Source organism: Peromyscus californicus, unplaced genomic scaffold, assembly GCF_007827085.1.
Source record: "Peromyscus californicus insignis strain IS unplaced genomic scaffold, ASM782708v3 Scaffold_12__1_contigs__length_115047231, whole genome shotgun sequence".
NCBI classification, from domain to species: Eukaryota; Metazoa; Chordata; class Mammalia; order Rodentia; family Cricetidae; genus Peromyscus; species Peromyscus californicus.
This window is the reverse complement of record NW_026294413.1, coordinates 94355363-94373800: the sequence shown is the minus strand read 5'-3', so window position 1 is coordinate 94373800 and position 18438 is coordinate 94355363. Positions and strand designations below refer to the sequence as shown.

The 18438-nt window shown below is 51.1% G+C and overlaps 1 protein-coding gene across 2 annotated transcripts; it reads right to left on the bottom strand.

Annotated features, from left to right (window-relative positions):
- Positions 1-89: 89 nt before the first annotated feature.
- On the bottom strand, positions 90-15135 carry Rbp3 (retinol binding protein 3). 2 transcript variants are annotated; one of them, XM_052733940.1, is made up of 5 exons: positions 12082-15135; positions 10000-10190; positions 6844-6986; positions 5064-5370; positions 90-3414 (listed from the first exon to the last, which is right to left on the bottom strand). In XM_052733940.1, exons 1-5 carry the CDS (start codon positions 15133-15135, stop codon positions 3294-3296), a joined length of 3816 nt encoding a protein of 1271 aa, XP_052589900.1. In that variant the 3' UTR covers positions 90-3293. The 2 variants fall into 2 exon arrangements, with proteins under 2 accessions (XP_052589900.1, XP_052589901.1); XM_052733941.1 differs by having other exon boundaries at positions 3325-5370.
- Between the last annotated feature and the right edge of the window lie 3303 nt (positions 15136-18438).

Below are 18438 nucleotides of genomic sequence, written 5' to 3'. Positions count from 1 at the left end.
AGTAGCCGGAACAGATCAGGCAGCCGCCTTCTATACACAGTTCAGTTACTGCTTCTAGGGGTGTAGGAATGACTCAGTGGTTAACAGTGCTTGCTGATCTTCCAGAGGACCCAAGGTGGGTTACCTTACCAATGCTGAGCGCCACAACTGCCCTGAACTCCAGCTGCAGGGAATCTGGTGCCCTCTTGTGGCCTCAAGCAGTGCCCGCACACATGTGGCACAACCACTTCCACATCTATAAATATAAAATAATTCTTGGAAAAACTAAGGCTTCTAAGAAGTCCTCAGGGGCCAGGGGTTTTGACTCAGTAGTAGGGTGCTTGCCTAGCATGTGTGAGACACAGGTTCAGTCTCCAGCACTGCCCAGAATTTAAAAAAGAATTTGAAAATGAGACTGAAGAAGGCCATGCTGAATTCAGATCAACTTACTAGACAATTACCAACAACTCATATCCCGAGCGCTTATAGTGCTGAATTTAGACCATCATTGAGGTTTTCTTTTTACTGTCATCTTGGAAACAATTAAAATCACCATGATGCCAGGTCCTAATTCTGAACTTGTTGCAGATTCCTGGATCTTTAGGTCAGGGATCCTAAATGCAAATGACTGTATGATTAGAAAAATGTATGTAGATGAAGGGGCCAGAGCACAGACATGGTGATGGCACACCTTGGGGACAGGTCTTGCCATGAGCTTGGATGGGTTTCCTGGGGGAAGCCTCCCCAGAGCTGAAAGAAGCTAAAAGAGAGAGCAGCAAGCCAGGAATTAGTGTAAAAGTACTTGTCTACTAACTCAACTGCTGCTTAAACACAGCTAGGCAGATGGATGCCTTCTTGTGGTGACTTGGAGGAGGGTTTCCTGGACCAGGGTTGGGATCTGGTATGTCTGGCTTCCTTTCACTGCATTCTGGCAACGTGAGTGACATGAACGTGGCGTAGACTTGCTGTGTGGAGAATGAAAGAACCATCAATCAGCTGGTGCCCCACCCCCAAGTCTGATAGGCTTCCAGCTGTTGAATGCACCAGGGGCCAGGCCCACCCTTCTAACCTCACTCATGGCCCCTATCCTCATGAGCGCTGGAAGAGACATGCTGCACAGGATGGAAATATGTAAAGCCCAGTTACAGCCCTTGCCTCCTCCATCCCCCTGGGAAGGGATGGCACTCCCTAGAGGCCTCTGTAAGCTGCTTCTCCGATAGAGATTTCACAAATCCCCATCATTTTATACTTTCCTTATTACAAGTCTTGTGACAGGCCTAAAGGTCATGTAGTATATGAGATATGAATCTGCTGGGATAAGCCCCTCCCTCTTTAAGGAAGTTATTCTATGATATGATGTGACTTAAAATACCTCCTAGGAGAAAATTTTTAGAAATCCGTTTTGTATGAGGGGTGGGAAGAGAAGAGAGGAGGCTTTAAATGTAGCTTTCCTCTTTTATCCATGATGTGTTTCCCAGGGCTGGAGGCAGGGGACCTCCGGTGTCTGGTCCCTTTGCTGTTCTAAGATCTTCAGGTTAAGAGGCTATCTTCAGTACCAGTCACTGGTCTGTAAAGCAGAGCTGAGGTCCCCAGGCCAGGTGGCAGCAGCTAAATCCCTCAGGAACCAGTAGGTGGTAGCTAAGTACCCTCTTGTGGGGACCTGGAGAGCTTGCTGGCCCAGGAGTGGGCTTTAATATGCCTGGCTTCCTTTCATTGCATTCTGGTAATGGCGGTGACCCTGGGCATTGTAGGGTGAGTGAGACAGGAGATGGCCAGGGGCCCCCTCTGCTGTGCTGGCCTCCAGATGCTCTCTTCACCTTCCTAGTTGAATGGGGATGGGATTCCTGATGCCCCCTGCTGTAGGGAGCCAGGCCATGCATACTCCAGCAAGACTTTGGAGGTCCAAGTCCTTTCCTCTGATGACCAACTGCACCTGGGCATGGCACTCTAGCACACTCAGTGCCATCCTCTATCTTGCCCACCTTGGTCCTGTTGGTCACACCCCGGCCAGGGTGAAGACTGTGCCAGCTCCCTAACCCTGCTGTTCATATCTAGTCCCTGGACCTTCTCTGGAGCTCTTTGTTTTGCATTCACTCCTTGCGTGGTATCTGGCCTGGAATCCTCAAGATTTGCCCCAGGGAGAGAGGCAACCATACAGAAGGCGATGCGTCTAACAACCCTGCATTTGTTTTCTGTACCCAAAGGCTGGCTTTGGTCGAGAACAACAGAAGCCCCTTAGGCAGGTCTTGCCCACACAGAGCCAGTTTGGAGTCCTTCCAGAGCTCTTATAATCCACTAACCGTGCAGGTGGTGGGAACACCCGGACTATTAGGACCAGCTGGACTCTAGGGCCCTCCAGCACCCCTGACAAAGGTCAAGGGAGTTGCCCCACCCTTGCTGCTTACAGTCTTAGGCTCCTTCTCCACCTGATCTGCAGGATGGGACAGGTAAGTCTGACCCTTGAGAGGAACGCCATCAGAGATCAAAGCCTTTCAGTAAAAGCAGCCCCTTGCAGCCCATAGATGAGGCAAAAGGCTGAAGTGGGTGCTCAGGCACCAAGCCGGGGCCTCAAGACCAGGGAGACAATGACAGAAGGGGCCAATGTGGAGTAATGCTAGATATTAACTTGCCGGACCCTGGTGTCAGTGTGCAGAGGAGCAAGAGAGGGCGGTGTCTGGAAGTAATGTATGGGTGAGTCCGAGATGCTGAACTGGGGACAGGAGCTGCCTTGGGTCAGGTGGGGCCGGAGAGTGTGGTGGTACTAAGTAGAGACAGTTTCTGGGACCTGTATATGTGTTGTTCCTTGTTTCTTCTACTTAGTCTTGTCTCCAAGCAGGTCCCGTGAGAGGCTCACATAAGGAAGGCTGACTTGTTCTGCTGTGCAGAGAATATTGGTTTCTTTCCACTTCACATCCCCTCCCCAGGCCCAGGGGACACTATGCACCATGTGACGGGAACATTGGGATCTTCCGGTCAACAGGTTTGGTTGAGGTCCCGCGTATCCCCTCACTAGCAGCTCCAGACTGCACTAGTCTCTAAAAGAAAACAATATGGCTGATGGAGGCAGAAGGGAGTTTCTGGAAGGAGCCTGGATTGTGTCCAGTCTCAGAAGAGCAGCCCGAGAGATCTGGCTGGATAGTGGGTAGAAAAAACCAGGTGGCTTAGGCAGGCCCACAGCTGACATCACACCTGGGAGCTGCCTCCTGAGGATGCTGCTGCTGTCCGTCTGCACTGCCCACTGGGCATCTGGCAGGATGCTGATACCTAGACTTGTCACTTGTCCCAGATTTAATCTTGACCCCATGTTCCTCTAACTAACCAAGGTAGAACCTTTGCCCACTACCAGGGAGCTGAGCTTCCAAGACATCCAATTTTGAATTAGAAAAATGATGACATCTGACTTTGGCTGGACTTCTGATTAACTGTAATTTTTCACAGGTGTAATATTTACCTCCCTTACTGAACACATGAGGGAACGGAGGCCCAGAGAGTGAAGTAAGTCTCCCAGAATCACACCAATCAGAGCAGGCTGGACTGGTCCTCCCACTCAGGCAGGCTGACTCTAGAGTCTAGGAACATGGCCTCTTAGGGACTCTTTGCTGTAGGCAGTGCAGTTGGGAGTGAATCTCCACAGAGTGCAAACACCAGGTGGCCTGAAGGGGAGCGAGCCTGCTGTGTGGCATCTGGCAGGTTTCTGAGTTTCCTGCACCTTGGTGGCCTCCCAGGTGAAGCAGGGGATAGTTGCTCACGTGAAAACTAAGAACCTTGATTATCCTCCCTGCTGAACATCCATGGGCTCTCTCTGTCAACTGCCGCCCCTAAAGCTCTTGGTCTCAGGCCTAAAACCAAGTCTCCATCCATAAATGCCTGCAGTGCCAGACAAGGAGAGAAAGGCATATACAGAAAAACCACTGGTGCCACAATTACAGACGCACTTTTGTATTTCAGAATGACTGCCACATCTGCAAATAGTGCTATATGCTTATTATGAGGACCTAGAAAAAGAACAAAATATTAAAAAGAAAGATAGAAATACCACTGACCGTTCTATCACCAAGAATTCAATTTAGGTTATAAGCTAAATTAGAGAAAGAAGTGAGAAAGAAGTGGGAAGAGGAAGAAGGAGGGGAGGGGGGTCCCTAGAATCGGAGTGCTTGAGCCCCACAGAGCAGTCACACATTTACTGCACACCCAACACCATGTCGCAGACGAGGATAAATAAAGGTGACAATGCTTGGTGGGTAAAGACATGACCTCAGGGTTGTGGGGGAGGTACTCTAGTGGAGATGGGATGCATGAGGAAGAGCTCCTAACCGCTGAAGCCCCGAGCTGCAGGTGGCCACTGAGTGCCAGAAACACAGAGATGCTCAGCAACCCCAGACTACACACTGCAATCGAAAGGTCACACAGAAGCAGTCTACTTGCCCCCACTGTTCTCTAATAGTCACAGAAGGTAACTGGGGACAGTAAGTCAGATAAATGACACACACGGGCTCTGACCTAGGGTGGTTCGATTTGGGATATTTTGACTCTCTCATAGGCTTGTTTGGCTACCAGATTCCTTTTTGACTTAATAATATTATCAACTAAGAATGAACTTAGAGAGGACAATGCCATCCCAAGGTAAAGAGACGCCGTAACATCAGAAAGCACTACCAACATTAAGCACTTCTTTCTTTTCCCTCTCGGAAAGATGGCTGCTAGGAAAAGCTACTGGCACATGTGCCTTACATCTGTGGATCATGCACTTCTTCTGGTGACATATGGGGACCAGAGGTTGGAGGCTAGGAAGCATGGGTAGAAGAGAGATGGACTTCAGTCTCTCCAGAGTAACTACTACGGGGGCTGTCTTTGAGGTGGCTGAGCTCCCACTTTTGGAGTTCCAGGGGAGAGGTTGGTGCAGCAGTGGGGTCCGATGGATGAGCTCTTGAGGATGCCCCAGCTCAGCAGGCCCTGGACCATGTGACCTTCGGCAGGATCCCATGCTAGGGCCTCAGTAGTGGCTCAGAGGACCTGCCATTGCAACACTGGCCATGGAGACCCTTCTCGGTGAGCCTCAGGTTCTGCCTCACCCTCGCAGGGCCTGCTGGAGTGTCTCCTTGGCTCTGGTAAGGGCCATTTCTGAAGGAACAACCACATGAGGTGTCACCCCCACCCCTTCCCAGGAACTGCCATCCGTGGCACCCACAGAGCGAGCTGTGGGGATGGTGATGTAGAGGTGGGTGTCATCCACATGGTAGGTCTGTGGTGGCTGGCAGCCTCCACTGGTCACTTCACCAATGACCAGTGCCCGGCCCAGCCTCTTCATGATGTAAGTAAATTCCTCAGCGGCACCGGCTGTCACACCACTGGTGAGGATGACCACACTCTTCTTGGAACCATAGCGTTCACCTGGAGGAGAGAGGCCCTTCAGCACAGGGTCACATCAACACCCTACCTTTTCTACCCTGTCCAGATGAGATGAAGCGGGCCACAGGTTGAGTCTTGCTCTCTTGTGACAATATGTGGGCCACTGGCTTCGGTCTGCCCCTGTGACACAGGGACAGCCATTCATATGCCCAAGCACTGCCATGTGCTGCTTGTGGTCAAATAAAAGGAAGCCTTGGCTTTTCCTGAGCTCTGGGCATGCAGCTGTGTCCTGAATAATGGTACCCCCAACTCTAACCTGAGAGTCTTTTTGCTTTGGTTCCCCAGAAGGGCAACATTTATTACCTTATTATTCGGTGGTTGTTTGAAAATTTTAAGTAGCTACATTAACAAATATAGAAGAAAACCGATGAAATTAACTTTATAATTTGATTAAACAGTATGTTAAAGATACATTTATTTAAAATGAAATTACTCCACGGAAGCACAGAGGTTCACCTTCTCTGTTTCTCCCTCCCCACCCCCATAATGGCTTCCCCTTTCCTTTCTTTCATTTCCAAAGTAGGTTTTCTAAATCTGGTGTGGATTTTACAGTGAAAATGCACCTCAATAAAGACCACTCATTTAGGGTCTTAGTGGCTGAAGGGGGCTGGTGGGCCGAAGTTCTAGAATCTGTAGATCGGAGGCTGTCCTAACCTTCTGGTTTTGAATGTCTGTTTAAATTCAGAATTCACCTGATTCTCATTTTTCTCTTTGACAGTTTTCAAGGTTGTTGGATAAACCCTGAAAGCTATGGTGGCAGAACGCTTATGTAATGAGGAAGTGCAGACATGAAACTGGCCAGGTGCATCTCTGGTCAGAGGTACCCCATCGGCCTCTCCACTGGCCTCTTGGGGCTGGGAACACAGGCTCCACACACAGGGTCCTTGATTCTGTATGCTGGGCAGAGGGAGGCAGGCCGTTCACCAAGAAAGACGACTTTGAGAGGCAGGGGTCTATGAAGCTCTGGGTTGCCTCTGATACCCTGGATGTTCTCAGGCCCAGGCAGGTAAAGGAAGGCCTGGTAGCACCTGGACATTTCTTCAGGCAGTTATGATGAGCTGCTACTGAGAGCTCAGACAAGATGAGCTGTGAAAACACCCATTTGATTAGCAAGGGGAGGGGGCGTCCAGATTCTGTGTTTGTTCTACAAGATGCTAGCATTACTGTTGAGAGTGGGGGACACGCAGGTGTCGGGCAAAGTAACATTTGAATCTTGGCTCTTTCACTTGTTAGCTGGGGGACCCTAGACAAGACACTCAAGCCATCTAGTGCCTACTTTTCTTCTCTAGACAGGTGCTTTCAGATACTGAAGGTTGTCCCAGTACTGTGTCCCGTGGACCACCAGAGCAGGGACCGTATGATCTGTTACTGCTATTTTTATATCCTCTCAAGTTGTCTTTCTGATTTTCCCAGAAGGTTTGAGAATGAGAACAGGGAGAAGAAGGCTTCATGTACCTGTGAGCTGAGTGTGGGTCCAGAGTTCGCTGACAGAGTCGTTGGGCCGGCTGTAGATCTTGTCCAGCAGAATGGGGGGTGACTGGTCGAAGAAGTAGGAACACAGGGCTGAGATGGAAGAGGTGGGGCCACCAATATTGAACCTGAGGGAAGCAGAGACAAAGAGGGGCTGAGCTCACAGAGAGACGGGTCTGTGTCCTGTGAAGAAGGGTTCTAATTTCAGGATGTCTCAGCCCTTTGTCCCCTGCACCCCCTTCATAGTTCCACAGGTGACATGATCCAGGGGATTCCACAGAGCACTAGTTTCTTGAGACTAAAAGAGTCTGTGATCAAACGCTTTCAGAAAGTACAGGCTGTGTGTGGCGGCTCACACTTTTAATTCCAGCACTTGAGAGGCAGAGGCTGGCGGAACTCTGGAGGTTCAAGGCCATCGTGGCCTACAAAGTGAGTTCCAGGCCATCTGGGACTATACATCGAGACTGTCCCAAAAGAACAATAATAACAAAAGAAAGAATGTGAAAAAAGAAAATACTGAATTTGGACCCTGCTCACATATATTAATGTATTATAGGCTCTGATGAGTCCTATAATTAGGAATTGGTTGAAATTGTTTTCCCATGTATCGACCATGGACTGCTCCTCTGCATCCATACTGCCTGTGAATAGAACACAGAATCCATTAAGTGTAGTAACGTAAGTTACTAGTGGCCTTTGGTGTGGTAGTAGACTCAAGATTGTGGAAGTACAAGGTGGGGGTTTTGCATTCAACATTGCATGGCCCTTCCCTCTCTGGGGCTGACAGTACATCAGAAGACTCTTCCAGCTGAAAGCCATGAATCGTCAGGACCCTCGACCTCAGCATCTTGTACCCAACCCCAGGTCAGGACAATCTAAGCCAAGGATGCCTGTAACTGGGCTTTCCCTTAAAAAATGTGAATGACATTTAATAAAAAGGATATTTGTACTGGTGGTGGCTCTGATGTTTGTTAAGGTGTCTAAGGAATGAAGTGATCAGCTATGGTTCTGGGCATGTAGAAAACCTGGCCGTGGAAAATGATCTCCCAGGGAGGGATCCCAGCCTCGCTATGATTCAGTACCACCTAGTGACTATCAACCTAGATGCCCCTTAACTGAAGAATGGAAAAAGAAAATGTGGTATATTCACACAATGGAGTATTACCCAGCAGTAAAAAACATTGACATCATGAAATTTGCAGGCAAATGGATGGAACTAGAAAAAAAAAAATCATCCTGAGTGAGATAACCCAGACCCAGAAAGACAAACTTGGTATGTACTCACTCATAAGTGGATATTAGCTGTAAAGTAAAGGATAATCAGGCTACAATCCACAGCCCCAGGGAAGCTAGGAAACAAAGAGGACCCTAAGAGGGACACATGGATTTCCCTGGGAAGGGGAAATAGATGAGATCTCCTGGCTAAACTGGAGCGGGAGGGGGTGGGGAGGTGGGTGGAGAGGAAGAGAACATGAGGGATTGGGTTCGTTGAGTTGGGGGCAGGACAGAGGGGGAGAGTAATGAAAGAGATGTCTTGATGTGGGGGAGGCATTTGGGGGTTAGGGAGAAACGTGGTGCCAGGGAAACTCCCGGGAATCCACAAGGTTGACCCCAGCTAAGACTCCTAGCAATAGTGGAGAGGGTGCCTGAACTGGCCTTCTCCTGTAATCAGATTGGTGACTACCCTAACTGTCAATAGAGAGCCCTCACCCAGTAACTGATGGAAATAGATGCAGAGATCCACAGCCAAGCACTGGGCCGAGCTCCGGGAGGAGAGATTGTATGAGCAAGGGGCAGGGGTCAAGATCATGACGGGGAAACCCACAGAGACAGCTGACCCCAGCTTATGAGAGCTCAGGAACTCTCTGGACCAACAGCTAGGAAGCCTGCATGGGACTGACCTAGGCCCTCTGCATGTGGATGACAGTTGTGTAGCTTGGTCTGTTTGTGGGGCCCCTAGCAGTGGGATCAAGACCTGACCCTGGTGCGTGAGCTGGCTTTTTGGAACCTATTCCCTGTGCTAGGATGCCTCACCCAGCCTTGATTCGGGGGAGGGGGGGAGGGAGGGAGCTTGGTCCTGCCTCAAGGTGATATGACATGCTTTGTTGACTCCCATGGGAGCCCTGCCCCTTTCGGAATGGAGGAGGAGTGGAGGAGTGGATGGGGGGGATAGATGGGAGGTGGGGGGAGGAAACGCAAAGAGAGGAGGGAGGGGAAACTGTGGTTGGTATGTAAAACAAATGAAAACCTTTAATAAATAAAAGGAAAAAGTAAGAGTCGTGCAAGAGCTGCAATTACAGCAGACCTGAGTGCTTAGGTGGGAGAGGCTTGAGTCTTTCTCTGGCAGCAGGAAAGTGGGAAAGGCTCCCCTGGGAGAGAAGCAGCCTGATCTTTCTCCTACTGGTGGCTGGTGCTTGGGACACACCCACCAAAAGGCCTAGGATTGGAGGGAGGCCTGAGTCAGGCCACTGCCTGAGGTCTCTTCTGCTTGGACTAGGTGGGTGTTTGTCATGGGGGTTTGTGATAGGAACTCCCATGTAAAGTGTTTATTTGTGTTTTTGTTTTTCAGAAGTGAAGGATGGTGAATGGCTGAAGAGATGCAACGACCTTTTTGTTATGGAAAGCTTTCTTGCTCTAGTGGCATCTCTTCATTTCCAAATGGTCCCTGGGGCCCTGGCTTTGCGATGCCCATGAGAATGGCTGGTTTGGGGGTGATTTTGCAGACGTACAACCACAGTAGAATGGCTGACAATCAGAATGATAGATTATGCAATCCCCCTTGAAGCTACTGATACAGGACTGCCATGGGGCCAAGGATCAGCAGTTTTATCTTTCCCTTTCCTGCCCCCCACTTTGTTTCTTCTGTCAGGCAACAGATGTGGGGTAACTCTTCACCTGAAATACACATTGGGATCATCAGGCGAGCTTAAAAAATTACCAGTGCTGAGGTCTCACCAGCCAATAAGATCTGAACCTCTGGGCTAGCTGGCCAGATCCCTGGCAGGCAGGTGGCCTGGTTCCTTCCAGCTCCTTGATTGTGTCATGGGGTTCCTCCCCACCCCCACCAACTTTGACCTGTAGCTCTGACTGTCCTCAGCCAGTGCTATGGCTCAGCCTGGAATCATAGCCTAGCCGACTGACCTCATGTCGATGATCAGGGCATCTGTGTGTACGATCTTTTTCCAGATGTGCTCTACCAGCAGCTCGGAGACCTGGGTAAGCAGCTCACAGTCCCCAAACATGTCGAACCTCAAGTAGCCAATGTTGTCCTCCAGCACATTTGTGTGGAAGGAGAACTTGATCAGATCTTCAAAGACTTCTGGGGAAGGAATCTGGAAGAATGGGAAGTCTAGCTCAGTATCAGGAGATTGGCAAAAGGCAGTGCCCAGGAGAAGGGTGCCATGGGCTACTGAGGAAATGGGAGGGAGTTAGTGGTGTCTGGGAGGGGAGCATGTGGGTGATGGGCCCTGGGATGGGAACCATGTGTGGTGTGTGAGTCAGCTGATCAGAGACATCCTTGTGGCGAATGCTCAGCTCTGCCAACCCCTCATCTGGTGTCTGGAGAAGTATGGTGCTTCCAACCTCACCAGACACTTCTTAATGTCCCTGGGCCCATCTCTGCTGGGACAAGGAGGGGAGATCTTAGCAATCGTTCTCAGGGGCCTGGCCCTGGGATAAGCTCTTCGCAGCCCTCATCACATTTGACAGCAACCCTGTATAGAAGGCACTGTTCTTCTCATCTTTCCAGGACAATTCTGAAGCACAGACAAGGCGACTAACTTGTCCGAGGCCCTCACAGACGTTACAGGTGAAAAAGGATGCCACTCCAAACTCCACCCACTCTCTTGCACTCCATGGCCCGAGGGGCCTATGCTGGAAAAACAAAATAAAATAAACGAAAACCCAACATGGCAATTTCGGCAACTGGGGTCCTGGAAGTCTAGTGCAGAGCTCCTGGTATATGATTCTCCTTTGTTTTCTCCTAAACACTGTTTCAAGTGGTGGGACTCAGTGACCTAGACAGAGGGCAAAGAGGTCTGTGTGGTCTAGACAGTGGCCTGTAGCCCTTCCTTGCCCTTAGCGCTTGTCAGAATGCAGGCGATTGCCCTGCAGCAAGGCTCCCTGTGGAAACTTGAGTCTTGTGTCTTCCGACTCTGCCTCAGACCTCTCCATGCAGCACACGTCTATGTAGCTGCAGCATGCAAGAGTCTTGACCTCCCACCGCTGGAGGACGGATGCTGATAGATCCTTTTCACCTGCCGAGGACTGGTTCTAGGAGGCATTTCCACACTCGCCAGGGTCTCAGGGGGATCTTCCACACCCTTACTTCCTCCTTGCCGTCTTCCTGTCCAGTGACTACCTCCCAGATAAGCTGCCTGTATCTTAGCCCTCACCTCAGGACAAAGCAAAGCCTTGCCTGCTCGCTGTGACCTCACAGCAAAGTCACCGGTGAGAATGGGTGGAGAGGTGGCTGGAGTGCTCTTTGATGGAAGCCTTAGGTAGAGCGGGGCCTCCATGAATCGCGTGTGCTTTGGCCATGGCCAGGTCCCTTCCCTTTCCACCCCCTCCCAGCTGCCACAATCAGCTTATTGTACCCGCTGGTGTTCCCAGGTGCTTCGGTGCTGGCTTTCAAGTTTGCTGACTGCAGCCACCTTGCTTCAAATTTCCCATCAAGCTGGTCCTTGGAACAGACATATATTCACACACCTCTGCTCAGGATAAGTACTGTGCATTGTTTAGAGAGAAGATGACAAGTTGACCCCATACTCAGGTCTTTGGGCTGTGCGTTAGCACCCAAAGTATGGACCAGCCTCCATACTTTACCTCTAAGGACACAGTGGATCCAGCTAACATAAATCTCATACTTTCAGGGAAAGAAAAATCTCATGTTGGAGCCTCAGATAACTTGATTACCCCCTTCCCCAACATTGATAGTGGGAACTCATGAAAACTCTTGCCTTCTTCCTGGCTAAGATGGAAAGTTCTTCCATCCCAACGTTTCACATTAGATTTGTTGAGTATTCTATAGGGTTGTCCAGGGACCATGGACCCAGAGAGTAGAAGACACAGCATGGTGAAGGGAAGAAAGGACATTACTAATACAAATGTAAACACAGAAGCCTGGAGCTGCAGTCTTGCATTGTGCGTACAGACACACACGTGCTGTCTATTGGACAACTCACTCCCAGGATTGGGTCAGGCCAAGTCTTTCTTGTATCTTACCTGCATGGGCACAATTCCAGGAATGCGGTCTTTGGCATCCTCTGGGATGTGTGCTGTCTTCAGGTGTGGGTCTCCAGAGAGCATTTGCAGGTCTGCTCCCAGCATCTCAGCCAAGGCCCCTTCTGAAGTCACCCTGGCATATCGGCTCTGCAGACCGCTTAGCTTGGCAGCCATCTTGGCCCCCAACTCAGGGGAGGCATAGTTATCTGCCACTAGTTTCCCAGCTGTCTGTAGTACTGTGGGCACCTTGGCACGCAGGGCCACTATGTCCTGGGCTGTGGAAAGGGCCTCACTCATGGGAACAGTGATGTCAGGTTCCACACCAGCCAAGTCCCAGGCCTCACCGGTGGTGGCACTCAGGGCCATCTGGGTAGGCATGGAGGCATATAAGGGGCTGTTGCCCACCTGGTAGATGCCCACAGAGAGTGCCCCTCCAGCTGTGGGCTCTCCAATGACTGTGGCCCGCTGTAGGTCCTGCATGGTATGAGCGAAGGCCTCAGCTGCAGAACCACTAGTGTGGCTCATGAGGATGTAGAGATCCTTGTGGGAACCATAGCGCTGCCCGGCCACCAGCGGCAGGGTCCATACTTCTGTGATACTAGACGTCGCCCTGTCAAAAACAGAATAGAGGTGCTGGCGGGGTTCTGCCTCAAAAAAATAGGAGCAGAGCAGAGGCACGGCAGAAGAGTAGCTGCCAGGATTGTAGCGTAGGTCAACCACCAGCGCGGCCGTGTCCACCAGCCTCTGCCACACCAGCCGTACTAGCTGAGGCCCGATGGCCTTCACTGTCTCTAGCTCAGCCATGGCATCAAAACGCAAGTAGCCCAACTGACCTGGTAGCACATCTGTTTTGAACAGGGCCTCAATGAGATAGGAGAGTTCTTCTGGCGAGGGGACAGCGGGAGGTGGCAGGGGGACCTCCTCGGCCACCAGCTCGCCGGGGCTGTGGAACACCAGCAGGCGATGATCCTCAGAAACCTCCTGCAGGTCAGCTGTGAGCTGCGAGGCCAGGGACTCCAAGTCCACTGCTGTGCGGTAGGCTCCTTGGGCCAGCTTGGATTGCAGGAGAGCTCTGGCCTGCCTTGCGGCCTCCGGCCTGGCATAGTGAGCCTCCAACAGGTGACCGGTGCCTTCTACCAAGGTACCCAGGCTGCGATGGAAGTCCAGCACCTCCTGAGCTCTCTCTAAGGCCTCCTCAGCCAGCACGATGGCATCAGGCACCACACCACCACCCAGCCAGGCTTCACCGTGGTTGTCAATAAAGGTGAGCACAGGCACTGTGAGTGCCAGGCCACCCTCTGGCGAGTCCAGCAGTGGCACCGTGCAGCTGTGCAGCAGACTACCCGCAGTGATTTCCCCTACCAGTGTGGCCCAGCCCAGGGACTGCATTAGGAAGGCGAACTCTTCGGCAGCGGTGGCAGTTCTGTGGCTGGTAAGCAGGTACACCCCACGCTGGTTGCCGTATCGTTGGCCTAGCAGCTCCCTGTGGCTGAAGTGCTCCTGGGTGACGTTGGTGCGGCGGTCATAGGTGGTGAAGAGGCGCACGGGGCCAGCCTCAGGGCCCCGGAAGTAGGACAGCAGCAGAGGCACAGCAGAGGACGGCCCTCCAGGGTTGTGACGCAGGTCCATGATGAGGTGCTCCGTGTCCTGCAGAGGCTCCCACACCTGGTGCAGCACGTAAGGACCCAGTGCCTTCAGCACAGAGGCGTCTGCAAATCTGTCAAAGCGCAGGTAACCCACATTGCCTGGTAGCACAGACACCTGAAACACAGAGTCCACTAGCGCCCTCCGGGCGGCTTCTTCCTTGGGCACCTCAGGAGCGGCTTCTGGGGGGTCATTAGGCCCAGTCTCGGGCTTAGAGGAGCTTTCTCTGGGTCCAGTGGCTCTCACCAGGAGCCTGGGATCCTCTGACACAGCCTGCAAGCCAGCATTGAGCTTTGTCACTAGGTCCTCCTCAGAGACCACGGCTGAGTAGTCCATGCTAGCCAGGTGGTGTAGCAGGCCTGGCACTCGGTCCACCAGTGTGTAATAGTCCTGCAGGGCCTCCTGAAGTCGGAGGACAACCCCTGGCAGGGCACGACGCAGGGTGAGGATGGCCAGGGCCTTTTCTAGGGCCTGCTCTGCAGGTGTCCCCACACAGGGCAGAACTCCACTGCCTTCCCACGTCTGGCCACCTCCTCCCAGGGGTCCCAGGGACCTGGACACAGGTACTGTGAGGAAGAAGTTGGACTGGCCTATCCTCAGCTTCTGGAGGTCCAGGGCACCACCCTCTGTCCGCTCACCCACCACAATGGCCCTGCGCATCTGCTTGAGGATGTAGGCGATGTCCTCAGCCACGCCCCCGGTACGTCCACTGGTGAGGACTACCACATCTTTGTCAGCACTGTATCTCTCCCCTAGGACCTTGGGCAAGGTCCAGATCTCGGTGGTGGTATTCGAGGGGCGATCATAGATGGTATCCACGTGCATGACAGTGTTCCCAGGGTGCAAGTAGGAGATGACATAAGGGATCCCAGAGATGTGACCACCAGCACAGTTCCGGAGATCTAGCACCAAGGAGGAGGTGTCCATGAGCTGCTTCCACACGTGGGCCACCAAGAACCCCCCCAGCTCACTCAGTACCTCCTGGCCAGGGAGGTCATCCACTCGTAGGTAACCCACATTGCCCTCAAGAACCTCATGGTGGATGTTCCTCTGTAGCTGGACCAGCAACTCTTCTCGGGTGAGGTTGGTGAGTGTTGGTGCTTGCTGGGGAGTCTCGAGGGTACTGGGCTCGTAGGAGATGAAGAGGCGTGGGTCATTCAAGGAACTCTGCACTCCGGCTGTCAGCACATGGGCCAGCGTTTGAGGGTCTGAGATGCCCAGAATCTCACGACTCTTCACAGCCTGCTCAATGGCTGCTTGCATTCCCATTAGGTTCTCGGGGAAGCAGTAGTTATCCAAGAGGACCTTGGCCATGTCCAGCACCAAGCTTGGCTGGAACAGGTGCTGCATGGGGCCAGCCAGAACACAGAGCAGTGTGCTGGACAAAACCAGGACCCATTCTCTCGTCATTGGGATCCCAGGAGCCCTGGCTCCTGAGTCAGGCTCCCTTGACCGTGTACAAGGCTGTGGTCTTGCTCCCACAACTGCCTTTCTCCCTCGTCCTTCTTAGCAGGCAGACAGAAGGTCTGGGGCTCAACCTGGGAGTTAGATGTGAGGCTTCCAGCTCTGGTAAGCCTTTAATCCTGTCTAATTCAGGTGCGTGCACCAGGGGACTAGGAGGAAGAGGCCAGGGTGGTTTGACCCGGAAGGAACACTGCATCTCATCTTGCTGAGCCACATCTCCATGGAATAACACAAATAATTGTGTTTATTTTGAGTTCCTGCCACATACTAGGCCCTGAACTATGCTTTACACACTCACAGTTTTTACTAAAGCCTTGCAAATGAGAGCTGTTAATCTATAAATAAATATCATTTTCCTCCTTCTGTGGGTGACCCATGGCTTGGGAATTAGGCAGATGTAGTTAGAGGTCTGGTTCTGCTACTGTTTATTCCGTAGACTTACGAGAGTATCTTGTTTATTCAGTAGACTATGAGAGTTGTTGGGTAGATTAAATGTGAACATTTTCACAAAGCATTGCCGTGTCTGGAAGTCACCAATGAGGTAACTCTATAACAAGTATCATATATATTTTATTGCCATGGAGTTCAGTAGCTAATTGAGCCCACCATTTCCAATGGGGACAGGTGAAAGGCAGCGAGAAGAGGCTGGGAAGGCCACCATCATCTCAGTGCCAAGGCTGAGGAGTCTGGGGCCATTGTTGGCCTCAGGAATTGAAGTTTTTTCTTATATCCTGCTTATGCTTCTAGGTACAATATAGGTCCCCTTACAAGTTAGCAACAAGATGAATGGAATATCTGGATTTCAGTATATGGTATGGCAGGTGTTTGGCAGGTGAGAGGGACATGGGTCAATACTTCTAGGTCAGATAAAGTTAATTGTGAGATCTAGTGAGCATCACTCGCTTTGTCAGTGGGGACCCCTGTTGGCTAAGAGCTCAGCTTCAGCCCAGTGCTTGCAGTGAGAAGTGAGTGGCCGTCTGTGGCCCTAAGTCACACACAGAATACAGGTCATCCTCATACTGCAGGAGTACACCTGGGGGCCAGCCCCTGGTGCATTGCTGTGTTCCACCTTTTTCTCATGAAAGTGCTATGGATTTTGCTTGTGACTGACTTGCCCTGGATATCTAAAAACCTCTGCCACGGAGCCCACTTCTGGAACCCCTGCTTTGCCCAGCCAGCCTTTAGTGGGCACAATTCTCTCATTTAGCAGACATCCCTAGGCCAGATTGTAGCATGTGTGGGGGTGTTGTACAGAGAGTAGCAGCTGGTGCAGACACTTCCCATTCCCACCTTCTGGCTTTTGAGTTCTATCTAGAACATGCTGGCCGGGCTCAGTGAAGAGCAGAGAGTCCCACGGCGTCACAGCCAGACATGGTGGTCTTTGGGATGAAGACGAGAGAGCTTACCCTGCAAGCTGGAAACCCGCAAGCCAGTTTCTGGAAATCATTATCTGAAGATGTTTACCAAGTGCTTTACAAAGGCCAAAGAGGTCAATTAGCTAAAACAAACATATTCTTAGCTCATTAGGATTTGTTTAATACCCAAGTGACATATGGTCTCATCACTCCACTGTTTGCAGCCAATGGAAATGAGGCAGATTTACTGTGAGAATCAGCCTGGGGTGGGAAGCCGCAGGCAGACACGAAGCCTCTCTGGGGGACTGAGTCTTTTCAACCTCCACCTGGGAAGCCTCAAGTCCAAGCATGCTGTCAGAGTTCCTCTGAGGGTACATATCTGTCACTGCTGGAGCCCAGGCTAAGCTCTGGACAAGGAGAGGGTGCAGACTACCAAGAATAATGCTCTTTTTTGAGGGGAACGTGTATGACAAAGATGCCCTCCAAGGATATGAGGCAGAAGGTCCTCATGTGTACAAATGAACAGCTGCCAAGCATGGGCTGCAGAACTACCTACAACCCTTGCCGCTGCCTAGGGTACACAATACCTTGATTGGGTGACATGAGATCTGGATCCGGTATTGTGACATACTACTGCAAGACTGACCAGAAGGCCACAATGTCAAAATATACCGGCCATAAACAATTACAGGGGGAAAGTCTTACGTTGACTCATGGTTTCAGTGCTTTCAGCTGCCTCCATCGCTTTTAGGCCAGTGACAGAACATGCTAGAACAAAGTTGCTCACTTCATGGTGGACAGGTATGAGGGAGGGGAGAGAGAGAGAGAGAGAGAGAGAGAGAGAGAGAGAGAGAGAGAGAGAGAGAGAGAGATTACTTGTAAAACAAAGTCACTTCCCGAAAACCCTCCTTTGGAGATCAGGAGTCGTCATTGGTCGGTATTTTGTCACAGTAACGGTGAAGTAAAGTGGAACCCCTTTTCAGGTACTATTTCAGGGCTGTCTTGAGGTTCTCAAATCTTGCTTCTTCCCCTGAAGCACATGAGCTTGCAGTTTCTTGGATTGGCCTGACTTTAGCATTTTTTTTTTTTTGAGATTGTAAAAAAAAAAAACAAAAAAAAACCCCAATTACCAACCATGTCAATTATTTCATTTAAAATGAGTAAGTGGTCTGAGGAGATGGTTCAGTGGATAAAATTCTTGCTGTAGAAGCACAAGGCCTGGCGTTCCAACCCTCACACACACATAAATCTCAGACGGGCATGGTGGCTCACCTATAATCCCAGCACATAGAAGGCAGAGGCGGGGTCCTGAGAGCAAGCTGGCTAGCTAGGTTGGTCTAATCCCTGAGCCCGGATTTAAGTGAGAGACCCTGCTCCAAGATGGAGAGTGATGGACACCTGACACCAGCCTTTGGCCTCCACATGCATGAGCATCCCTCCCCACATGCATGCACATACATAAGAACATGGATACATGCACATGCATACCACATACACATACATAAAAAATGGGGAAGCTTGTGAATGTTCCAAATCACACATGGTTTTTCTGATCATTATTTATTGTTCTTGCTTTATAAACGCTTTGACCCAGAAAGTAACACAGACTAGAGGAGCTCCTGACCCCCTTCAAACCTGCACACCATTCAACGTATCAGCTGTGGCAAAAGCGGCTTCTACAGCCCCCATCAAGATGCTCCTGTGTTAGGAATTATCAGCCCTAAAGGAAAAATCAGGTCAAGCAGACGCTGGTAAGAGAATGTTGCAGAGAGGCTGACAGTGGAACAGGTCGGAAACAGTTTTCTGATGAGCAGGGATGTGCACGGGCGGTGAACTGTAAGTGTTTGAGCAGGATGTGTCCAAGGGAAGCTAAGGCTGGTGGTGAGCACATGGC

What these genes read in the sequence shown, in the direction of transcription:
- Rbp3 (XM_052733940.1), bottom strand. Translation starts at nt 15,135, where the DNA reads ATGACGAGAGAATGGGTCCTGGTTTTGTCCAGCACACTGCTCTGTGTT. An exon ending in GCCCTGATCATCGACATGAG is followed by an intron (nt 6,987 to 9,999) that starts GTCAGTCGGCTA and finishes TGCTTCCCTCAG; the next exon opens with GTTCAATATTGGTGGCCCCA. An exon ending in GACCCACACTCAGCTCACAG is followed by an intron (nt 5,371 to 6,843) that starts GTACATGAAGCC and finishes TCTCTCCTCCAG; the next exon opens with GTGAACGCTATGGTTCCAAG.